Genomic DNA, 23,954 nt, shown 5'->3' on the forward strand with positions numbered 1-23,954 from the left:
GACAACATATATCTTAGTAATTGAATGGAACGACGATAAGATAGGATAGGTTGATGTTGTTGCTTTATTGATTGAATTGCGGCTTTGTTTCCAGTGGCGGTCGTTGGACGCTGGCAGTCCAACTCATACACACTTACTCAGACTCACTCAAGAGCAATGTCTTGATGGAGCCAGGGGTTTCAGGTTCGTTCAAGTGGATTGTAGTGAAGCGGAGTGCGTTCAAGAGACCATCAGTGGATGAGGCCACGTTACGATCTCTGAGTGTAACAATACATCCTTTGATCTAGTTGTGTTGTATTGTGTGATATCGATATGTTAATCAAAATGATCAAATGTCATCAATCAGTTCACAAGATGGGTACTTACGTTGACTGGGGACTTCTTGACAAAGGCACCCTGTGGATGGATGTGATCGTACAAAATGACAGAGCCGACCATTGCTCTCAAACAAAACATATTAATCTCGTTGTTGGTGAACCTAAGATGATGATTGATGTTAGTCTCATTCATTGTACAAGCCGACAAACATTCCATCAAACATACTTCTTCTTATCGACCATGTCGTGGCACACGTTGGCCATGGTGGACAGGGTAGTTGTCACGTTCTCCCTTGGTACGGTGGTATCCTAATTGTTGTTGATGGTTAGCACTACGGCCACTTACTAACTCATTGATCATCATTGGCAATACATACAGTTTGGAGGAACTTGGCAGTGGTTTCACTGAGCACCTTCATCATTGGAGTTGGATAGGCAAAGAACAGAGACATTCTGTTAGCCAACTCATCGCGAATCTTGATGTTGGCGTCCTTCTTGGACAACTTCATTCTATTTAGAGTACGACGGTAATATGAGAAATCGTTCTGGATTGCTGGGTTGACCATCTGTGTGATTGTTGTGTTAGGATTGAACGGCACTACACTGACACTGCTACGATCGATCAATCGATCAATCAATCATTAACATACCTTGGCATCGTCGAATCTTAATACAAAATCAAATACATCTGCCAACTGCTTGGCAATAGCCTGTTGGTTGGAGAGGCTAGTCTTTGGATCGAGCTTGCACAGTGCCACCAACAACTTGGGGAAACAGCCCTCCAACAACAAAGAGTAGTCGTAAAACTCCTGCAGTATATCCACGGCGGGGAGTACGTGCTCCCAAGCAGTCTCCTCTGTATCTGGGCCTGGGTTGGTGATGGCCTATACAAACAATCAATCAATCAAACAATCAATCAATCAAACAAACAAAGATAAGTATGTTAGATAGATGTCGATGGTTGTCAACGTATTATAATAAGATTACATACTCTTCTAATATATTCGTTACAACCTGTATAGGTGGTGAGCTTCTGGAGTATCTCTGGTCCCTTGTTCAAGACCTCAGCGACTTGAGTGTGGAGGTCTCTCTCCTCATCCGATGGTTGAGCATCTGTTTATAATTGTTTGTTTGTCAGTCAGTCAGTGTCATGTTGCATCATTTGACAAAGTCGAATGTAATGCCAACAACGTACTCTCAAAGTCGATGAAGATTTGCTCGGCGTGGTCATTGCCATTGATGAAACTCAGCAATTGTCCCATTATTGTTTGTATCTGTCTGTCTGTTTATCTGTTGTCTGTATTGCGCTGTAGCTGTATGTCGCTAGGTTTGTTGTTGTTGTAGTTTGACTATGTATAACACGTGATGATATATATTTATATATACAATAGATATCTATTATCCAATGGAAATAGGGTTGATGTGGATGTGGATGATGATGATGATTAATTGATTGATATGAGGTTCGGTCGATCGTCCAAGTAAATGTGACTGCTGATAACTGTTACTACTACTTCTGTTAATGTGTGGAAGATAGTGGAGTGGAGTGGGGAGAGAGTAAAGATGAAAGAGTGAGTGAATGAATGAGTGAAGAATGAATGGATGAATGAATGAAAGATGAATGTGTGTGAGCTCAGAGAGAGAGAGTGGAGTATGTGAGCGCGTGAACAGTGTGTCTGTGTGTGATACAGGATAAGGCGCCAGCTGAAATATCACACATATTTTTATACAACAATACAAAAAAAATAAAAAAAAAGCAGTCTGTGAATCCTTCAGTGTGTCTTTTATGATGGGTCTGGTTGGCTTTCGTGGGTTGGTTCACCTTGATTGGGATCAATAAATGTTGACCTCTAGTCTATGAATACACCTCATACACACACACACACACTGATCATATGATACACTACTCAACAACTACAATGGATCGGACATTCGATCACCGATTACTTAAGTATTCAAATCTTTGAATCTAAAAGTTAGTTAAATTGATTGTAACTTTGGACCAAAGTCAAAGTATCCACAATACTTAAACTTCATAATGAATGTTAAGATATCAATATCTCTCTCAGATACTTTGCCAAGGAGATTCAATATCGGTCCCCGAATCATTTAATATATTTGTTGAATGATTGATTATTTGATTGATCGATTTGATTGATTGAATAAGAATATCTAAACAAGTACTTAATGTTGTCGTTTTTCAGTGTTTGGGCCTAATGAGACAACCACCAATTTTGTGTCATTGTTTTAAGTACAACTGACTTAAGATTAAGAGATAATAGAGTAAATAACAATGTCTGGGGCTGCTGTCAATGGTGTAAATGTTATCAAGAAGAGCACCGTTCATGTATGTGTCCACACTCCATTCTTAATCACATCTTCCTTCTAACACTTGATGATGATACCTCAATCGATCGGTCGATGTTAACAGATATATAGGGACTGCTTGAGACTGGCAAGATACATTGGTGAGATGGTAAGGAATGCCAGGAATCTGACTGACTGAATGATTGATTGAACGCATTACTGACACAGCAACACGACATTGATATCACATCACATCAATAGAATGGATTCACAAAGAACATTCACTTGCACATTGCCAGATCATTCAGAGAGCACAAGAACGAGGCTGATCAGGAAAAGATTGAGGAGTATAAGACAGAGTATGTTGTTGTTGTTGTTGTTGTTGTGGATCATCGTCATCATACTATTTGACACCTACTGACATCTTACACACATACAGTGCCACAAGATTCATTACCAACTTTATGCAACACGAGGCAGAGAGATTGGCTCGTCAGGAGAATGATAAGAAGCAAAAGATTGTCAAGCCATCACCAACATTGGATTAACCCTGTGTAGTATCAAGAGACAGACAGACACAAAGATTGAGGAAAGCTGGAATGAAGGAATATATAGTATAGTTAAACATGTATATATCAAAGTTGATATATATGTATGCATGATGGGCAACAAACCAGGAAACATGACAACAACAACAACAACGACAAATGCAATCTAGCGAACGAGCGAATGAGTGAGTGATTGATCAGACTTCAGTGTGTGGCACTAGGAGAGACAATCAGCATCCATAGATGGCTAAACAACATAATACAATAAAGGATATAGCGCACTGACCTTCATTGGTAATAATAATCATCATCTGTCCAGCTTGTCGTCCTTGATAGTGACAAGGAAGTTCCAGACATTGATGGAAACGGAAAAAAAAACAAAGTGTGTGGGTGGCGGAGGGAGCGATTCAGAAGGCTGCAGCAGCTGAGGTCAAGAATGATCATCATTCACTCTGTCTTTGTCTCTTTTTGTATTGTGTACTATATATCTATCTCACTCTCTATCCTACCATTATATATATATCTATCTTGTAGCCGATACAGACAGGTAACACAATGTTCAAGAATATTTCAAAGAGTATGCATCATCGCACACATCAGGTGATCATTCTCATTCATTGATTAATCGATTGATTGATTGATTGATCTGACCTGAGATACTATACCATGAACAAGCGCTAACATACATCCCCTCATACAACAACATCAACATGAACCAAACAGCTCTTTTGACACCAAGCTTGTCATCATCACTCCCATTCCAAACTGTAGGTGACATCTAAACATGTTGGCGAATAATAGTGATCATGATGATGATGTACTTACAACAACTCACTCACATATGAATAACATTGGAATCGGATTACATTGAACGAATGAACTAATGAACGAATGAATGAATTGAACAAACAGAGGAATGTAGGATCTATCGTGCATGCATCACGTACTCACTCATCGGGTCTGGTGGCCACGATCTTTGGTGTCACTGGATTCACAGGTCGTTACATCGTGCAGCTGTTGACAAAGTCAGGTATTCAGGTGGTCGTGCCATACCGTGGCGAGGACTACTCCTTCCGTGACCTAAAGGTGTTGGGTGAGCTCGGACAGATCATCCCAGTGCGCTACGACATTCGTGACACTGACTCTATCGAGCGTGCCATCTCTCACTCCAACATCGTCATCAACTTGGCTGGACGCAACTATGAGACTCGCAACTTCTCATTCGAGGACATCAACGTTGATGCTGCTACCAGAATCGCAAAGGTATGTTCATGATGATCGATCATACATTCATTCATTCGTTCGTTCGATCAAGTGATGGACTGACCTCTCTACCATTATAGTTGAGCAAGAATATTGGTATTGAGAAATACGTACATGTCTCTGCTTTGAATGCATCGGAGGACTCTGCTTCAGGCTTTTCGCGCACCAAGGCCATCGGAGAGAAGGCTGTCAAGGAGATAATCCCCAACTGTACAGTAGTTAGACCAGGTTTGATGTTTGGAGATGAAGACAGACTGATCAACAAGTGGTCCAGAGTGGCCTATTGGTCACCATTCATCCCAAGATACAATGAGGACTTGCAATTCCAGCCACTCCACGTATGTGTTGCGTTCATCATCAATCGTGATCATGCAAGATGTCATTCACTCACTCACTATCACCTAATCAATCAACAGTGTGTCGACTTTGCCAATGCTATTATGGCAATTCTTGAGCTCCAGACATCAGCCGGAAAGACATACGAGCTTGGTGGAGATGAGATATTCACATGGGGACAATTCATCGACTACATCGTCGAGGCCACTGTACAGTCCAATAAGAAGAACATCCCAGTGTCAATGGACGTCATGCGTATTGCCGCCAAGGTGCTGCAACACTCTCGTGATCCACTGTTCATGCCAGACGAACTGGAATACCAAAACCAGAACCTCATCGTCAACGCCGGTGCTCTGACCCTAAAGGACCTCAAGGTGAAGCCAACGCCCATCCAGGAGAAGTTGATTAGACTTTCCAGAATGTTCAGACCTTCCCAATACTTCAATGCTATTTCCAACCCACAGTTGAAGAATCACAACAGCAACGTCACCAAGCAGTAACTCATCAATCAATCAATATCGATCATCAAGTCCCATTCATTCAGTACATCAATCAATATTATATAGTATTGCAAGGCACATGCGTCCTTGCAGTATGCTGTCATAAACCAACAACATAACACATGATCAATCAATCAATCAACCAACTTCCTTATTGAGACTATCTTCGTTTGTTCCTGATCATGACGTTGTGTTTGTCCAAGCGGAAACGAAAAAGACGACACTTTGACACAAAGTGACGAGTCATTCATTCATACATTCATACATTCATTCATATCTAATAATAAACATGAGCGATAACAATAACAACGATAACAACAACAATACCTCTGTGGATCAACCAAAGATACTGGAAGAGGAGGTATCATTGGGTGAAGCTGTGGCAAGCATGCAGGAGCAAGCCAACTCACAGATAGAGACAAAGGTGCTCAATTGGATGAAAGAGATGTTGGCTAAAGAGATGAAGAGGATCAAGGACCAAGGTGCAAAGTGTACACCATTCGAGGTATGTTCAATACATCACATCACGTCACAATGTGCAGACATTCGAACATTGTTGAACTAACAACTTCACAATAATAGGTCAAGAATACAGGACTGGTAAAGGAGAAGAACATTGTCATCAACAGACTAGAGATAAAGACTATATTTGACTTTGATACAGTACTACAGATATTGATTTCCGATCCAGTCGAGTGTCCTCATAAACCTGGTTACTATTATATCAACGTATGTATAGCATTGCGTTTGATTGATTGCTGACTGGTATATACTGACACTCTTGCGCATCAACTTCCAGGTATTGTTATTCACTCGCAAGCCAGTACCATATATCATTCCTTACATCTACCGCAAGTCTGATGATAACAAACTGACAGACTGGCTATTCATCAACGATCACCTGAAGCGAAGCCAGCACAAGGTCAACCAATTCGAGAGTGTATAATGGTTACAACAATACAGGAAACAGAAGTATTGACTGAATGATTGATTGATTGAATGGAATGGAAGCAAAACAAGCAAGGAGCTAGTATATATGTATGTTATTGATTCACTGAGGATGACTTGTCCTTGTGATCTGATGATGACCTGTGTGACAACATGCATGTATGAGTGACATGTTAGGCGGTCTTGGGCGGGTCGTCCACGCCACTGTGCTCGCTTGGATCGCATTTGGACATTTCTTCAAACATGTCCTGCTCACTCTTGCGAAGCATATCGATAAACTCTCTGACACGGTCGTTGTTGTCAGAGTTGGAACCTGCTGCTGCACTGGCCTGTTGCTGCAGCGTCTTTCTCTTTTGACGCTCGCTGACCATGCGATAGTTGGATTGATACAGGAAGATGATGTAGAAGAAGTGGAAGCATGAGAAGTCTGGCCAAAGCACCTTGAGGAAGTTGGAGCTACTGTAACATGACTGCCATAGCATAAAGTCGCTTAGTCTATATTCGCCAGATGTTCGTACCAATATGTCCAGGTCCTCTTCGATATATAAACACTTCTCAAATAGACTCTGATCGATATCCCTGCAAGTGATGGAGTAGTCCATTGTTAGCGCCAATGATTGGGGCTTGGGCTTGGGCTTGAGGCCTGCCTGGGCTCATTACACATACTCTGTTAAAATTACATTGTCCTGTACACCTTTGGATAAGGTCTTCATTGAGTGTAGCATCTCCTCGTGTGATGTGTAGGACATACATATGTTGAGTAGGGCTCTGTAGGATTGAATGAACGCCAATGAGTCAGTTGATCAAGCGAACTAACTGGTCACGTGACCAGGCCAGCTAGCCAGCCAGCCAACCATGAATAGTCATAACATACTTTGTGTTTGATTCTGTTGCCTTGACAGCCTTGGCAAGGATGATCTTGGTCTTCTCGGGTATGTGGGTAAGGTCGCCAACGACTCTTATGCGCACGCCCATCTTTTGTAGCTTGTGTGTCTTGCAGAGCATCTCTTCAAACTTCTCGTTGGCCAGCTGCATGAGATCGTCCACCTCCTTCTTGGGTCGCTTGAAGTTCTCTATTGAGAAGGCGTAGACACTGATGATCTGGACGCCGAGGGCCAGTCCCCACTGACACATGTCCAGCATCTTGGCAAAGCCCATCTTGTGTCCGTTGTACAACTCGATGTGCTCACGTCGCGCGAATCGCCTATTTCCATCCATGATGACGCCAATATGTCTTGGCACTGCTCCACACCGCAGAACCGAGCAGAAGAAGTTGAAGTTCTTAATATACAGCCAGTCATTGATTGATTGATACATATAGTTCAAGCAGTTGTATATGCCTGATCCAATCATTGATGTTCCATCCTTTGTTGTTGTTGATGATGTCGTTGTCTTCTTCTTGTTATCTGTAGTGTTGTTCTGAGGTTGTTGAGTTTGTTTCAGTTGTTGTTGCTGCTCTCGATGTTGTGGTTCAAGTTGTGATTGATCATGTGATTGATGTGTTTGATCATGCTCATGTTCATGTGACTGTGATTGTTGATGTTTGCGTAACTTCTTCTCATCTCGTGTATTTGATTCAATGAACTTGTTTGTCTTCCTCTCTATTGTATTATGTTGTAATATCAGGTTATGTGTTGCTGTTGCAGCATTGTTATTGGTAGACTTGAATGTTATCATGTTATTATGTTGATTGATTGATTGAATGATTGATTGAATGTGATATAAGTTATATAACAATACAATATAAGTGGTCACCAACTTCAACAACACCAAATGTTACTAATACTATATGATATTATCTCTATGTGTAGTGTGTATATACCTGAATGAATGAAAGTATCCAAAGCTCAACTTGATGAATCACGAACGCACACAGGTTGGATGCATTGTCGTTTTTGTGTGCCTCCTTGACCCCCAACCACCAAACCCCCTTGGCTAACTCACACACTCACTCAATCTCGGCTTCGTGTCATCACTGGGCACTCATACACACAACTTTCACCAAAATAGGACAACAGTGAGTCATTTGAATTGCCGACAACCATTCAGGTATTGGAAGTGTCAGTGGAAACAGATAGATAACTTGTTCCAAAGGGCACACATTGCTTGTGCCAACAGTGAATATTCGAATGAATGAGATGAAGGGTCGCCCACCCATTTATTTGTGGCGATGATGACTCATTGCTGTTGTTGTGATATATTTACAAATTGCTTCCTGATCGACTTGATGAAGCCTGCCAGATGATTGGTCTCGTTCAATGACTCAACGAGTTGTTTGAGCTCGCCAATCATTGGTGTACATTCGACAACTGTTGGATGTGGATGGAGGTGGATGTTAGGTCAACTCAACATGGACTGATTGGGTATCCCTTCATTCATTCTTACTTACCTCTATACTCATCATGTTCAAAGTCAACGGTAACTGAAAATATACGATCAGGTTGCTTTCGATCAATCTTTGTGAACTGGAACTGAGCTCCATCTAAAATATTATAAGTTTGGTGTAAGTATGAATGAATGAATGAATGGATTGTCCAAATGGAGTGGCGCCAATCAATCCTTACCTGGTGAGATACGAATGTCAAGTCCAAGATGTGTCCTGAAGTAACCAAGTGTTCGCTCGACATTGGAGAGTCTTTCATCATTTGATCGCTCAACAGTTGTCACTGTACGTTGTGTGTTTGCCAGGTCCACTTGTTGCTCATGTACCATCTGACCCAATGAGTCCACTGCAGGTGGAAGTGATTCCTCCTTTGATCTCAATTCCTGGATACCATCCAAATGATGTTGCAACTCATCCTGTTGTCTCTTTATGACTTGGCGCCATTGATTGATTGATTGATTAGTTAAATGATTGATTGGAATGGAATAGTTCCAGTGATTGATAATGTACATACTCTGTTTGGAATGTAAATCGTTCTGCTTGAGGAACTGGTCCTCGGTGTTTAGACGCTCGATATTCTCGTTCATCTTGTGAATTGTGGAGATGTGTGATATTTGGTTCCTGCGAAGTACATCCGTATGCTCCTGACGCCACTGCTCCACCTTGTACTCCATTTGTTTCATCTCTTCAAGTAAACTATCAATATCAATATTATATTGTTGTTGTTGTTGAGATTGTTGATGTTGTTGTTGATGATTGATATTTGATGATAACAATGATGATGTACCCATTATACTATTCATATTCATATTCATTCCTCCACCTGCATTGAACATTGATGATGAAGTACCATAAGTTGATGATGTTGGTACACCTCCTGTATTATAGAATTGACTTGAAGTCATATGATGCTTCTGATTATTTGGTACAGATGATTGATACATTGATGATGTCTTATTAATCTGTGAATTGTAGTTATATGTATCCATCCTATTATTATCTCTATCTATCTATCTATCTATGTTATACAACTCAACTCAATCAAATAAACATTGTCAAAGGAAATGAAACAACAACAACAAGTTTGTGTTATTTGTTTGAATTTGGCGCTCTTTTTGAAAAATGGGTCATGTGTAGCCGACACTGATTCTTTCGCGAAACACACTTCATTGTTCGTCATCGTCATCCAGGTCATGCGTGACTGGAGGACCAAAGATGTCAAGGGAGGATATACGTGATTTGTTGGAGGACTTGTGAGCTTGGTTGATACTGGAGTTGTGTGCCATGTGAAGATCCTTCAACATGGAAGTTGCTTTGGAGTGTGAGATGACGTATGGCGCGTGTAATATTGGTGCTTGTGAGTGATAATGTGATGATGATGACATTGTTGACATGTTTGATGTTGGTGTTGGTGTTGAAGTTGATGATGAGCTGGTGGACTGAAGATGCATGCCGATTGATTGCGGTCGGAACAGGTTCATGTGATCAGAGTGGCTTGTCGTGGGCTTGTAGGGAATGGAGATTTTGGAAATTGATGGCGGCGGCGAAGTGGACTTGGACGATGCCGCCGATGCCATTGATGATGTTGATGACTGTGTTGATGCTGGTGATGTTGGTGATGTTGGTGATGAAGGTGTTGAGTATGTGTATGACGAGTTGCTGCTGCTGGACGTCGTTGAGTTTGGTGAAGATGGTGTGCGTGTGTGAGTTGACTTGAAGTTGCTGGAGTCTGGTGATCGCGGTCCTGCTCCAGTCGACGCCATATTCGATATTGAATCGGATGATGTCGAGTTGACAATGTTGCTAGAGGTTGGTGTGTGTGTGGCCAGTGAGAGATTGAGTGGACATATGTCTTGGAGTTGGGTGGTGGCCTCGATGAGGATGCGAATGAAGTTCTTCTCCTTCTCAATGTTGGCCATGAAGAGTTCTGGATTGTTACACCGCAGGAAGGATGGTGCAAACACCATGGACATGTTGTCAATGGTCATCTTGCTGTGCGCCACGTTCTCGGGCAACGTCAACTCCTTGAGGAACTGTGCAATATATGTGAGGATGCGCTGATTGTGCACAGGCAGCTGATCAAACACGTCGATGAGGTCCGACACTGACTCGCAGTTGACCGACGCCTCGTACAGATCATCCAGGATCAGTGGCTGCGGGATCTCGCGCAGCCATGCCTTGAGTGTGGAGGACAGTGTGTGCACGTTGCTCTCGACGAATGAGTAGTCGCCCTGGTCTATGCGCGCCTTGATTGTGATGATGTCAATGTTGTTGCCTGGTATGCGGAAGATGCCCTCGGTCTGCACGCCGCCCAGACTCTTGATCTGATTGACAAAAAGTATGAGCACATAGGGCACGTTCAGCTCGGGATACCTGGCACGCTGTCGCTCCATGACCTCTGATATTGGCGCTCCAAACACCATTGTATTGGGGTTCATCGATCGACGTGTTGGCATTGCGTTGTGTTGTTGATGTAACGATGTCGTTTGCTGTTGGTCCAAAGAAGAGGACTGATCTTGCTTGCCACTTCCAGTCATCTTTAATACGGACATCCTCCAACTCTTCTTCTTGCGCTCACTTGGTTCAAAGACAAACTCTGGCAATGCACTATTGATCACACGATTAAAGTTGACGAATGCCATGATATCCTTCTTCGTATCAATCGCATTAATAGCATCCTCAGACTCCTTTATCGACATTGACAATCTATTTGGTATGGCATCATACTCTGTAATGAACTTCTTCAAGTTGGTCTTCATCCTCTGCATTCTAATGGTCTCCAATCTTTGAAAGCCCTGGAATAGTTCCATGATTGAGTGTGTGGTATGTTAGTGATCACCTGATGAACATTGATGGACTTTGATGGGAATACTGTACATTCAATACTTTGGGCATCCTGTCACTGTGGAAGCTTGCTTGGTACCTGTTGGCAACAGCGACATAATACTTGTAATCATCCTCTGCCTCTTTGATCTTTGATTCGCCATCCAATATTGCACCAGATGACAATGAATCATACTTTGCCTTTGCATTCTTCAATGTTTCAAACATCTCCTTTCTCTCCTTTGTAAGGTTTTGTCCATCTGCTATATACTGTTTGATTGATGTTTGTTAGATCATGGTCCTAGTCCTTCGCCTCAAGCCTCGCCCTAGCCCTAGCCCACACCCCCACCAACACCCTCAACACAAACGAACTTACAGTCTTTTGTTCGGCCTTTAGATCCTTTAGGAAGTCCCTCAAGGGGACAGTGATGTCGTCGTTGATCTTTTGTACCACTTTGAGTATCTCCATAGAGTATTGATTGGTGTTCTCTACAATAACGGTGAATGCACCACAGATACCACCCATCTTGTTTAGACCAGTCTGTGTCTTTACCAACTTTTGCAAGTTCTTTGCATACTCCTCCTCTATCTGTATTCGTTTCTCCAAGAACTTCCTAACAGTATTACTATCATCATATCCCTTCTCAACTTCCTCAGTCAACAGATCAATCTCATTCTAGAGAACATTGATTGATCGAGTGTGCGAGTAGGAGTGTGAGTGTGAGTCTGCGACCAATCAATCATTCAATCAATCAATCGTATGATACTTACATTGAGTGGAAGTTTGAATGAACCCAACGTCGACATGATGGAGTCAAGTAAGACAATGAATGAATGACTATGGTACTTAGTAAGTTAATATTAAATGTCTGTCTGTTTGTTATTTGTAGATATTATTGATGTGTTGGATGATAGAGTGCGAGGAGATGAATGGACTGACTAGCCTCAACACCTCCCTGACTGACGTCGGTGCGAGGACCTCTCAAACAAACACAAATCAGATTTTCCTCTTGTTGTAGGCTCAACCCAATCACGGGGTTCTGATGGAAAGTGAATCAGCGAACACCCCAGTGATCAGTGGGTGACATCACCTTTTTGGGCGATGATGAGATACTAGAAATGGGGGAATTGATCAAATATGCAAAGATACGTTTTCTTTTTGTAAACCTGGTTGGTTGTTGACGTTGATCTTTATTATTACTTTGTTGTAAATTACTTGATTGAATATTAAATTACAACCTTGTTATTGTATAACTGAACTTAAGGCATTTGTGATAATACCAAGGTTTAGAAGTGGAGTTACCAAAGTACCCAACAATCCCTTTTGCATATCAAGTGTTAATAGACATGGTTGTTCCTCTGCAATCATATTAGATCCCTGTCCAGAACCAATAATAGATCCTCCACCGATTCTACCTCCTTGAACACTAGTAGCAGTGAAACTTAACTTTGAAATGGCGGCTAAATAACAAATAAATGTTAATTAATTAATCAATCAGTTAACTTATTATTAATATTCAATACCTACATATTAATGTCATTGTATTTGTTAACAATATGTTGTCAGAGAGATATCTAAATATAATGGTTACTTTGGAATATTATTTGGATATCAATAATTCACCAGTATTTATAGGACATGTATTTAATTCTCCATTATTGATATTTGTAAATTGAACTTGAGTCTTCTATTACTATGATTTGGAATTGTCCTTGATTAATTTATCATCCACGTCACCTCTAACACTTGATTGATTGATTGATTGGAAGTGTCACATGAGTGTGTGTGAGTGTGTGTGTGATGTGTATGACAGCTGAAGAGGATACCATTCCATCTGACTAACAATATCCACACCTATCCATGTGTTGGACAAGTGTTGAAGAAACCAAGGGAGGAAGAGTAATTATTACTTTGTAAATTTAGGGTTTATTATTATTTAGATGGGACCAACACAACAGGGAGAATGAACATGTGCAAAAATAGCCAAGCATTGTTGCCGCAGTCATCCATCATAGATGGAAGGGTATGAGGTGAAATGATTGATTGAATGATTGATTGTTTGGATCGCTTTCTTCTACTTGTTGTTGTTGTTTTTAAACTTATGAGTCGCTACACTACTTATTTGTTCTTCTTGACGGCTGATGGCGAGGTGACCTTCTTGGCAACCTTGGGCGAGTCGGCAGAGGTACCAGACAACCAGTCACTGGCATCATCAGAGCTGATGGTGTTGGACGAGGTCTTGTCACCAGTGACACGGCGGGTCTTCTTTGACTTTGGCATCTTGTTGTACACGACGAATCCAACCAATCCAATGATGGCCAGAGCAAAGATGATCAAGAAGAGGCTAAAGTTTGATTGATTGAGTGATGGGTCAGTGTCTTGTCCACTCTTTCCCTTGATACATGGTCCTCCTCCATGTTGATAATAACACATACTTCTCAATGTCGAATGAGCTGGCTCTCTCAACGATGTTGATGGTGGAGTTGAAGAGGGCCTGGGTGAAGTTCTGTTGCTCGTTTCTGTAGTCGACAGCGACGATCAGTCCGAATGGTCTTGGGTCCAACATGGCATCTGGAACGAAACGGTAGGACAGGGTAGTGTGTTGTCCTGGCTTAACAGTGATACCAAACTCACCGCGAGAGTACTATATTGTTGATGTTAATGTTGAGTTGATGGAGAGGACGTGTTAACAACCAGATGATTGATTGAATGTGAATGAACGTATGAATGATCTCGCCAATCAATGATTAATCGTACATTTTGGATGACGTAGTTCATGTCTTGTGGATGGTTCAAAGAGGCAAAGATGCTAGAGATGTTGTAAGCGGCGTCGCCATTGTTTCCAAATCCGACAAGAACCTCAACGACTGATCCTGCTGGGAACTCTGTATATATTATCATTGAATCATGTTAATATACTTATTATTACATTGATTGAATGAAATGAATGATTTGAATGAATGTGATCATACCATTGTTTGGATAATCTGGGAATATATAGGAGAATGATACATCTGATGGGACGGCAGCTGGGGCAGCGGCATCGACTGGCTCGGTGACAGCGACATCCTCAGCCACGACAACCAAAGCCACGATCAACAGGGCAAAGATTGAAACAATTAATTTGTTCATTGTATTGTGTATATAATGTATATATTTATATAAATATTGTATATGTATATGTTTGAGATGATTGATAAATATGTCAAACACAAGAGGCACTCCAGCTCAATATGCATTCACCATTCCAAGAGTCCACACTGTCATCATCCAAACACACACTCAGTAGCTCATTCATTCAATCATTCAGTCATTCATTGTGTGCCATGTGATCATCACCTCCATCATAAAAATTAAAAAATAAAGCTGCCTCTGACTTTAGGTCAACAAAAGTCCAACACACAACTTCCCACTCTCCAGCATTGACCATCAATCCTTGAAGTTCCTTTACATCTTGATCAATCCCAGCTGCATTGGAGGATAGAGAAGGTACATGTATATCTTGTTATTTGATTGTCTATACCATGCACGGACACACCTATCTATGTATATTATTATATTTATTTTCTTTTGTATTATGTAGGTTCCTCTGAGGTTGCTGATGTTTGTGATGGCGGGTTGAATGGCGAATGGAAGAAGTAAGGAAAGATAGATAGAGAAAGAGAAAGAGAGTTGGATGGAGTTGAAGATGATAGTGATGATGATGTTGCTGCTGCGGGGAGGTAAGAAGGGCACACACACTCTGTTTTGTTTCATCTTTGGCAGTCGCCTACCAGTACTCGGGTGCCATTGGAGGGAGGTGGAGGAGGGGATGGGAATGAAGGGATGGATTGGAATAATTAGAAGTAGAAAGAAGCTATTATAAGACACAGAAAAGGCATCACCAAGTTGAGCTTGATGATCACAATGATATCGTAAACAACGCAACGTGGACATGTGCTACTGAAGAGCATGCCGTTTAACAACATCCACTCTTGGTTTGAATTGGTGCTGACGATCCTGGGACAATCTTGGCAGTGTTGTTGACAGCGGTTGGTTGAGAAGCAGTCAATCTGTTGATGTGAACATGATGTTGTTAGTTTGTGAGCTGAGAGCGCTGCTGTCTCGATTGATCAATCATTCAATCAATCAAACATACCTATTCTTGATTTCAGTGGCCATGGTAGTGAATGCTTGGTCGACGTTGGTGGATTGCTTGGCAGAGGTTTCAAGGAAGGGGATGTTGAGCTCATCAGCGAAAGCCTTGGCGGTGTTGTAGTCAACGACCTTCTTGGCGACGAGATCGCTCTTGTTGCCGACCAACAGCTTGTTGACGCTCTCGCAAGCGAATCTATCAATCTCTGACAGCCATTGCTTGACGTTGTCAAAGGTCACTCTGTCTGTAACGTCGTACACAACGATGATTCCGTGGGCACCACGGTAGTAGCTGCTGGTGATGGTACGGAAACGCTCCTGTCCAGCTGTATCCCAAATCTGTAGCTTGACAATCTTGCCGGCCAACTCGATAGTTCTTATTTTCTGATTGAATGAATTGTTTAAATAAAATATTAGTTTGTTGTTGATGTTGTTATTGTTGTTTGATTCAAAGTGATGATCTTACGAAGTCGACACCAATGGTAGAGATGAAGCTTTCTGAGTATGTGTCATCCTATATGATGTACAAAGTGTTGTTAGCAAGATGATCAAACGATGATTGATTGATTGAGTGAGTGAGCGGTCTCACTACACTTATCTTTAAACAAACAAAACTTACAGCGAATCTAAGAAGTAGACAACTCTTTCCTACACCACTGTCACCAATGAGTAAGAGCTTGAAGAGGTAGTGACTATAATACGATATGATGATGTTAGAGGTTATCGATACACATGAATGAACTAAGTTTTGTGTTGCTGTCAATCAACTTCAACTTACTAATCTGGGTTCATTGTTTGTATAATGTAATGTCTGTCTGTATTGACCTGTTCTGATGATGATGATGTATATGTATTAAATTACAATCTCTGTTTTGAGGGAGGAGGATATTAAGATGTTAGATTCTTTCTTTCTTTCTTTCTGACTAGTTAGATAGATAGATAGATAAGTATATATGTATGTATAGATAGTGAAGTGATAATGTGTATGTATGTTTATGTGTATGTGTAAGAAGAAGCGTGTGTTTTGTGAACAAATAAGAGTGAGCTGGTGAACGGTGTGTACTTGCTCGAACTTGTGGGTTTGGTTTGCTTTCTTTGTTGGTGTGGTGTACAGTTGCGCGATGACAGTCATTCATTCACTGGGGGTTTAGTTAGTGTTGAGAGGTGAGGATGGTTTGGAAGAGAAGGAGGAGTGAGAGTGTTGGTGTTGGTGAGTGTGAATGTTGTGACACAAGATAATTAAAAAAAATTAATTTGGACATTCTAATCCTTTTTCCACAGGATATCGGACACTGTTTTGAAAGAGTGTGAGAGTTGTCGATGTAGACGAAAGGATGTCGCGTGTTTCAATGACAAGTATGTCAAAGGTGTTCGCACTTCAAAGCTCAAGTAATATTGATTGGTTGGTATCATCATTGATAGATTGGATTGATATGTTTTGTTTGATTGATTGATTGATTGAGTGGATGGAATAGAAGAACAAGAAGAAAAGAAAGAAATGAACAATCACCTTTAAGTTTGGGTTGTATTGTATTATTGTCTTCTTTGGTGGCGGCTACTTTGAGTGTAGTTGTTGTGTTTAATAAATAATTGTTTGAATGGTTTGATTGATGGTGAAAAGTACACTAATTATATATGATTGATCCACAGACACCTTGACGAAAGTTGGGAACCAACCATACCATACTAGACCAAACCATACGATACCATACGATAAAGGTTGATTGTTAAGAAGAAAAAGGAGAAGAAGTAGAAAGAATATTGACTGGCTGTCTATCTACCTACTATTCATGAACTACCTTTCGATGAACAACTCACTATCTTGTCGATTTGACCACAAACAAAGTGGAAAGTAGTGTGTGTGAGAGGTCAATGTCGAAATAAATTCATTGAACGATTACCAATGTCTTGAAGTTTGTTAGTTGATTATTGACCCATGTGAGTTAATGGATGGCTATAGTCAATGGCATCATACATACATGACCTCTAGAGGTCAACCTATTGTACAACTTGTCAACTCGACATATACCAGATCGATCGTAGAAGAAACAATAACAACGATCTTTCCATCTATCTCGATGACTCATTATTGTAGTGATGCCGATGAAGTGACGCGTGCCAATAGTCCAACTTGGATCATGGTTGGATGGATTAATAGGCTGGCCTGGTAATTGACAGACTTTGAATGAATGGATGCCACAATGGCAATTGAATGAGACTATGAATGTAATGCTTTGAAATGAACTCGAGTTTATTAGATGATATCCTGTGTCAAATGTTGTTGACCCAGGCATGTCGGAAGAAGTTAAGAAGACGAGGGGAAAAGGAAGGCTACTATACTATTATACTATATACTATTAGAGTCTACTACTGCTGCCATGTGATGAGTTTAACAATGACTCTCTACGTATCTTGAGGAATGTGGCAATGGAGTGTCGCTTCCAGAGTAGGCCGCCTGTGACTAGGGACATGGCCACACAGGCACTGACAACACCAGCAGCCAGTTTGATCTTTTGGATGTTATCACTCGATGGTACTTTGGGCATACACGACTTCTCACTAGTGACCAACAGACTCATTACAGTATTGGTGCGCTTCAATGACAGACAACTATTGTCCACCTCGGTCACCTCCTTAGTCTCTGGATTGAACACCTTGACCTGCACCTTTGTAAAGTTGCCCGATGCCGCCTGGTATGACATAAACGACACATCACCCATTGCTGCCAACTTTGGCAAGTGATTGATATTGAGTGTGATCGAGAGTATACCATTCAATCTCAACAATCCAAGTATATTAACTAATATATTGTTGATGTAAGTGTAAGTATGATGGATGGATGTGTCAGAAGATGATTGATTACTTACGTGATATGTTAAGATTGAGATTGAGTAGGTCTTCAAGATCAATGAATATGGAGGTCAGGGAATTGATTGTTTGGTTTAGGTTGCCAGTGATGTGGAGTAGGGATGTGGAGAGGAGTGAGCCAAGGACACCGGCTTCATGTAGTATGTCACCGTTGATAATACCATGACCTTGGAGTAATCCACCATTCAAAAGGAATGCTGTCTTGTTCTGATCCAATGTTATTGTTGAGTTTGCCAACGACACAATACCATCAGTCAACTTGAACAAACTTGATGTCAAGTTGGAGCTCAACAATTTAAGTTCTCCACTATTAACAAATTCCTGGATTATCAATAAATGTTAATAAATGTTAATCAATCAATCAATCAACTGCATTCAATCAATCATACTTACATGTATAAAGTGAGAGGTGTTGTTGCCAAATAACCATGATCCGAGATTGTTGATTGAGTTGTCCTTTGAGTCGGTGAGGATGTTGGCATTGATGTTGACTTGTCCTGATCCATGATTGGTGAATATACTGCCACCATTAAGTGACAGGATACCATTGACCGAGAGCAAATCACTATTGTTGAAAAGACTCGAACGGATGTTGAGTGCACCTTGGATGTCCACATCACCAGATGCCGCGTGTCCAGCGGAGAAGGCCAGATTGAGATTGCCCAACACTGATACCTTGGACTTGTTATCGACCAACAACATTGAGTTCTCTTTGATGTTGATATCACCAAGCATTGACTTGACACCGGATAATAGTTTGAGCATACTTGATGCGGACTGAATGCTGGTGCCACTGTCCAACAGGAAGGCACCATCAATGGCCACTTCTGATCCATTCTCCATGTTCATCATGCTAGTGTCGGTCATGTTCATAAGATCTTGACATGTAGCAATGAGCTTGCCACCATTGAGATGTAGACGAGCTGTTGAGAATAAACTGAATGATCCACTGTTGATGTTTGTTGTTGAGTTGGTCATATTCAGTCTGCCACCAACACTGAGTATTCCATTGCCAGTGTTTGACTTGAGGAATCCATTGGTCAAATCAAACGTGGACAATGCATCCAAGAACATTGATTGAATGGACAATGATGTACCATCAAACATATTATGTGAGTTGGAATTGTAGGCCTTGGCATTCAAATTGCCATTCCTAAATACAATTGATCCCTTTATGATTGATTGATTGAATGATTAGTGATTGATTGATTGGAATTATTCCAAAGATATACTACTTACATCATCATTGTCTACACCACTTGTGTTTAGATCACCTTCGGAGTAGAGGGTGGACTTGGAGGTCACTTTGAATGTGTCGTTGGAAGTGATCAATCCAAAGTTGGCAAATTGTGACTTGTTGGATAGGACTGATGGATTGGTGGTCGTGAGTGTTGAATCACGATCAATCGTGATCTGACCTCGATTGGATGTAAAGAACGGGATGGTAAACATCGATGCACTGTTGATGAACAGTCTTCCATTGTTGGCAAGGTTGACATTTGAATTGATGTTGGTGTTGGCGTTGATATTCATTATTCCCTCATTGCGTAGATTCTTTGTGTTGATGGTCGTTCGATTGAACACCGAGAAGAATGAGCCGGCGCGGAAGAATATGTCGTTGGCAATGTCAATCTTGGTCTGCTGGATGGCGTTGATCGATCCATACACGTTGAGTCGATTGGATGTCAGACAGGTGCCGCCCGAGCACTTGAGTATCATCGTGGACTTGTTGCCAACTGTGATGTTTGACCTAACATTGACTGATTTCTCAATATCAACATAGAGTGTTGTGTTTCCAATCGGTTCGCCCGAGGACAGATCCGGGTCCATGTACTCCTGCTCCTCTGGCGTGAGGTTTGGGGTCGAGTAGGTCTTGGTTGTGGTCCGCGATGGCTTATTGTAGAAGTATGAATAATATGATGACAGATCATCAAAGTTGGAATAATGTGTTCCAGTTGTCGTCGTTGAAGTCTTTGTCGTTGATGTGGTTGTTGTCGATGGCATTGATCTGGTCGTTGCGCCACTCGTACTGCCGCCACTCGATCCAAAATTGAACGGCCAGAACGACTTCATGAATGAGTCCTCCCAGCCGGCGCCGGCCGATCCGCCCGAGGTGGTGGTGGTCGTGGAGCGAGTTTCGGTCTCGCTAATATAATCGTCGCTGCTGGTGCTTCTGGTCGCCATTGTGTTGGTGGTGGTCGTTGTCGTTGACGACTTGTAAAATGTGGTCGTCTTGCCATTGGTCACTATCTGTTCTTCTTCCATATCGTCGCCCAAATATAAATCCTGGAAGCCTTCGTCGTCCTCGATCACAACATTGCAGCGCTGTACGCCGTTTGGTGACTTGATATTATACATTCCATACATGCTGTTCTTGAATGTACCACAATCTGAATAGTCCAATGACATCGCACCAATCACCAACATTGTCCACAGCAATCCAACAATCTTAATATAATTTATAGTATTATTATTCATCTTTCCAGTTGGCAAATTATTATTGTTGTTGATGTTGATGTGCCAAGATGTTGTTTGTTATGTGGGATGGATTGAATGTGTTTGATTGGAATGGATTGGAATGGTCTGACTTTGATTGATTGACTGATTGTGTGTGTAGAAGAGATAAGTCTGGAAAGTTGGACGTTGGTTTGGGATGTGTATATAAATAAAGTTGGTGAGATGATGGATGTTTGGTTGAATTCAAACTTGGAGGAGGAGACAGGAAGAGGAGACAGGAGGGAGGGAGGAAGGAGCATGGTACCATGCTCAGTCAACCCAACGTTGTTAAGCAAAGCCATCTCTCACACCAACAATTATAATCACAGCCATCAAACACAGGTGGATTGATTGATTGATTGATGGATGGAGCAGGAACTAAAATAGATCAAACTACACCACTGGCGAGACGCGTTGAGTATAGTTAAGGGTGGATGGATGTTGTTATACATGGCGTTGTTGTTCGGTGCGTACGTTAGATCAGTCTGGCGATAATAATGTTTGGTTGGACTGCAGTATGTTCATCAACAACAACAACAACAACATTGTGATGCGATACGATTACGATTGTCGTATATTCCATTCATTCATTCATTCTTGTTGTATTGTACTACTATTACCACTACTACTGTTGCCGTTGTGACCATCGGGCATTGATTGATTGAGTGAGAGTGAGTGAGGAATCTATTAATACCGAAGCAGAGAGTGAAGAGTGATGCCCGATCACTGGTGATTGAGGTGGTTGTTTGGTAGATGGCATGGACATTGGAATTCATGGTGGTGAAGTGATTGTGACCTTGTATGGTTAGTAAGGGGTGTTTGTATGTCTGTTGGAGATCACGTGATAATAGACAGGGACATCTATATGAAAGGACATGCGTGTAGCGTCGCTCTATTGGTTGATGGGAATGTGTGTGTATGAGTGTGTATGATTGATTGATCAGATGGTGTGAAGTGGAATGTGTGTGTGTGCGTCGTTGAAAGATAGTAATGTTAAGGATTGATATATGTTTAACATTCAACCATGAACATGATCAATGTTGTTGGTTGACCTAGAGTGTAGTATGTATGTTAATCAAACACATAAACTCACATACACACTTATGAATAAGAAACGAGCACTAAGAGTGTGATCACATGATCAGTGGGTGTTAGTGAGTGGGTGTGAGTTATAACAATCAATCAATTATTTAAACACAATTATAAATATCCATATATAGTTGTGATTGAATGTATATATGTTTGGTCACTATGACACTTGAACTTGGATGCCAGGCAATGCCTTTGAATGGCAAGTCTTTAATCCAATTGCAGGAATGGACTGTTATTGGATCATTCATTTATTCATTGCCAATGCCAGCCATTACTTCCAAAAGGCAAGGTTGGCTACCTTTCCAACAACTGACTTCTCCTTCTTGTTTCGCTTTGTTGTTGTTGTTGAAGATGATCCTGGATGAGCATCAACATCGATTATTGATTGTTGTTGGTTGACTGGTGGAGCATGAACAACCTTTTGCTTCTTTTGTTTGATTGATTGATCGCCATCACCAATCTCACGCTTGCTTCCAACCTGAGTATCAGTTGTTGACGATGATGTCTGTGACTTGTTGATTATATTGCGCACCTTGTCGATCCATTGTTGTTTGATCTCTGGACATTCATTGATTGACTTTAAACTGTTTGTGTCTTGCTCGACCAACGACGCCGTGCCACTGTCAAGAGTGACGGGCAGGTCAAGCTTGTTGGACCCACTGGTGGTTGACACAATAGGCGCGACACCGATTGGACATGGCGTCCACCATTCGATAGGTCTCCACTTGCCATGTTCGCTCGCCATGTTGTACTGTGTAGCTGGGTCAACTGCTGCCGAACCACCTTTACTCCGCAGTGATTGTTGGTCCTTCTTGGTGAGCATGGGCGCCACAGTCTCCAGTACAGCCGTGGCGATCTGTGAGCTACTCACCAAGCATCGCTCAAAGATGAAGCGGTAGGGCAGCTCCATATTGAGTGTCTCCTTGGTCTGTGAGGTGAAGTTGTACTTGCGCGTCAACAACATGAGCCAACCAGCAAGCAATCGCTTGGACGTCAGTGCAATCTTGTTCGCGCCAGTGATTCGGTCCACGAGCAGGTAGAACAAGATGATAAAGAAGTGGGGGTAGGTCTCGTGAAGCTCTTTCAGGAGGGTCCTCCACTTCTTGTCGATGAGGAATGGCACGGTGTAGTCGCCCTTTTGCAAAGGAGTATATGATTGTGCGCTGGGCACGAGAAATCCGTCGTCGACCAGCATTGGCACAAGGATGCCCTCGAGCTGACCAGCCGAGATCAGGTCTTTGATAGTGGCGACCGTCGTCCTCACATTGTCGGCGAGCCAATCCTTGATCTTTGTATTCTTGGCCGTGGAGTTCTTGTTCGTGCCAGAGCCCATGCCCAACTCATTGACAGTATGATCGAATTGTTTGGAGTATGTGTCCAGTATGCGTTTGAGGTTGGTACGTTGTCCATTGAACAATGTGAGTTGTGACTGCCAATAATGATCGTCTAGCCAAGTAAGTGCCGTGCGTGCAATCGTGCACAACACACGGATTGAAGGCAATGAAGAGTGTGCAGCCTCATGTCTAATGTCAACAAAGTGCATTGGTAAGTTCATCTGAGCAGCAATAGCAAACATTGACCTATTATTCATCGTTCTATTCTGTGGCGCTCTATGTTGATGTGATTCAATCACACCATTCACCAATCTATTGATTGCCATTCCAAGTGCCAATGCTCTCATATTCTCTGACACTGATGTTGTTGTGGTATTTGTTGTTGGTGTCGACGCGAGTAGTTCTACCAATGATGAAGTGGCCTCGACAGCCATTGGTAACTTGCCCCTACTCTTCCATGCTGCTATTCGTTTGATCGCTGCAGTTTGAGCGGTCTGATCATTTGAGTAGAGTGCATTGTATATCTCTGTCCACTCATCCCAATCGAACCATACAACGACATTCTTTGCCAACTGTCCACCAATGTCCATTATCTCTTTGTCAA

General features: G+C 41.8%; 11 protein-coding genes across 11 annotated transcripts; 3 read left to right on the plus strand and 8 right to left on the minus strand.

Moving 5' to 3' along the window:
* Positions 1-133: 133 nt before the first annotated feature.
* On the minus strand, positions 134-1,579 carry SAMD00019534_109090 (hypothetical protein; the record flags this gene model as incomplete). Its single annotated transcript, XM_012893938.1, has 7 exons — positions 134-283; positions 367-478; positions 544-626; positions 695-883; positions 968-1,201; positions 1,309-1,430; positions 1,513-1,579. The coding sequence occupies 7 exons, from the start codon at positions 1,577-1,579 to the stop codon at positions 134-136; spliced, it is 957 nt and encodes a 318-aa protein (XP_012749392.1).
* Positions 1,580-2,610: 1,031 nt separating this feature from the next.
* On the plus strand, positions 2,611-3,172 carry SAMD00019534_109100 (hypothetical protein; the record flags this gene model as incomplete). Its single annotated transcript, XM_012893939.1, has 4 exons — positions 2,611-2,664; positions 2,749-2,793; positions 2,886-2,983; positions 3,064-3,172. 4 exons carry the CDS (start codon positions 2,611-2,613, stop codon positions 3,170-3,172), a joined length of 306 nt encoding a protein of 101 aa, XP_012749393.1.
* Positions 3,173-4,054: 882 nt separating this feature from the next.
* SAMD00019534_109110 (hypothetical protein) lies at positions 4,055-5,265 on the plus strand (the record flags this gene model as incomplete). The annotated part of the gene is made up of 3 exons (XM_012893940.1): positions 4,055-4,435; positions 4,516-4,773; positions 4,852-5,265. Coding segments are annotated over 3 exons (1,053 nt in total), but the record flags the coding sequence as incomplete, so codon positions are not given.
* A 295-nt stretch (positions 5,266-5,560) lies between these two features.
* SAMD00019534_109120 (hypothetical protein) lies at positions 5,561-6,217 on the plus strand (the record flags this gene model as incomplete). Its single annotated transcript, XM_012893941.1, has 3 exons — positions 5,561-5,776; positions 5,854-6,000; positions 6,071-6,217. 3 exons carry the CDS (start codon positions 5,561-5,563, stop codon positions 6,215-6,217), a joined length of 510 nt encoding a protein of 169 aa, XP_012749395.1.
* A 175-nt stretch (positions 6,218-6,392) lies between these two features.
* Positions 6,393-7,896, minus strand: SAMD00019534_109130 (hypothetical protein; the record flags this gene model as incomplete). The annotated part of the gene is made up of 3 exons (XM_012893942.1): positions 6,393-6,798; positions 6,886-6,987; positions 7,094-7,896. The coding sequence occupies 3 exons, from the start codon at positions 7,894-7,896 to the stop codon at positions 6,393-6,395; spliced, it is 1,311 nt and encodes a 436-aa protein (XP_012749396.1).
* Positions 7,897-8,397: 501 nt separating this feature from the next.
* On the minus strand, positions 8,398-9,285 carry SAMD00019534_109140 (hypothetical protein; the record flags this gene model as incomplete). The annotated part of the gene is made up of 4 exons (XM_012893943.1): positions 8,398-8,528; positions 8,609-8,701; positions 8,784-9,035; positions 9,117-9,285. 4 exons carry the CDS (start codon positions 9,283-9,285, stop codon positions 8,398-8,400), a joined length of 645 nt encoding a protein of 214 aa, XP_012749397.1.
* A 483-nt stretch (positions 9,286-9,768) lies between these two features.
* On the minus strand, positions 9,769-12,232 carry SAMD00019534_109150 (hypothetical protein; the record flags this gene model as incomplete). Its single annotated transcript, XM_012893944.1, has 4 exons — positions 9,769-11,397; positions 11,489-11,695; positions 11,802-12,101; positions 12,197-12,232. The coding sequence occupies 4 exons, from the start codon at positions 12,230-12,232 to the stop codon at positions 9,769-9,771; spliced, it is 2,172 nt and encodes a 723-aa protein (XP_012749398.1).
* Positions 12,233-13,544: 1,312 nt separating this feature from the next.
* Positions 13,545-14,558, minus strand: SAMD00019534_109160 (hypothetical protein; the record flags this gene model as incomplete). The annotated part of the gene is made up of 4 exons (XM_012893945.1): positions 13,545-13,770; positions 13,862-14,070; positions 14,184-14,311; positions 14,399-14,558. The coding sequence occupies 4 exons, from the start codon at positions 14,556-14,558 to the stop codon at positions 13,545-13,547; spliced, it is 723 nt and encodes a 240-aa protein (XP_012749399.1).
* An 826-nt stretch (positions 14,559-15,384) lies between these two features.
* Positions 15,385-16,352, minus strand: SAMD00019534_109170 (hypothetical protein; the record flags this gene model as incomplete). Its single annotated transcript, XM_012893946.1, has 5 exons — positions 15,385-15,478; positions 15,565-15,944; positions 16,027-16,074; positions 16,180-16,252; positions 16,339-16,352. 5 exons carry the CDS (start codon positions 16,350-16,352, stop codon positions 15,385-15,387), a joined length of 609 nt encoding a protein of 202 aa, XP_012749400.1.
* Positions 16,353-17,917: 1,565 nt separating this feature from the next.
* On the minus strand, positions 17,918-20,855 carry SAMD00019534_109180 (hypothetical protein; the record flags this gene model as incomplete). The annotated part of the gene is made up of 4 exons (XM_012893947.1): positions 17,918-18,360; positions 18,428-18,749; positions 18,822-19,598; positions 19,668-20,855. The coding sequence occupies 4 exons, from the start codon at positions 20,853-20,855 to the stop codon at positions 17,918-17,920; spliced, it is 2,730 nt and encodes a 909-aa protein (XP_012749401.1).
* A 1,432-nt stretch (positions 20,856-22,287) lies between these two features.
* On the minus strand, positions 22,288-23,940 carry SAMD00019534_109190 (hypothetical protein; the record flags this gene model as incomplete). The annotated part of the gene is made up of 1 exon (XM_012893948.1): positions 22,288-23,940. The coding sequence occupies one exon, from the start codon at positions 23,938-23,940 to the stop codon at positions 22,288-22,290; it is 1,653 nt and encodes a 550-aa protein (XP_012749402.1).
* Positions 23,941-23,954: the final 14 nt, after the last annotated feature.

This window comes from Acytostelium subglobosum (assembly GCF_000787575.1).
Source record: "Acytostelium subglobosum LB1 DNA, scaffold: scaffold29, whole genome shotgun sequence".
Taxonomy (NCBI): domain Eukaryota; phylum Evosea; class Eumycetozoa; order Acytosteliales; family Acytosteliaceae; genus Acytostelium; species Acytostelium subglobosum.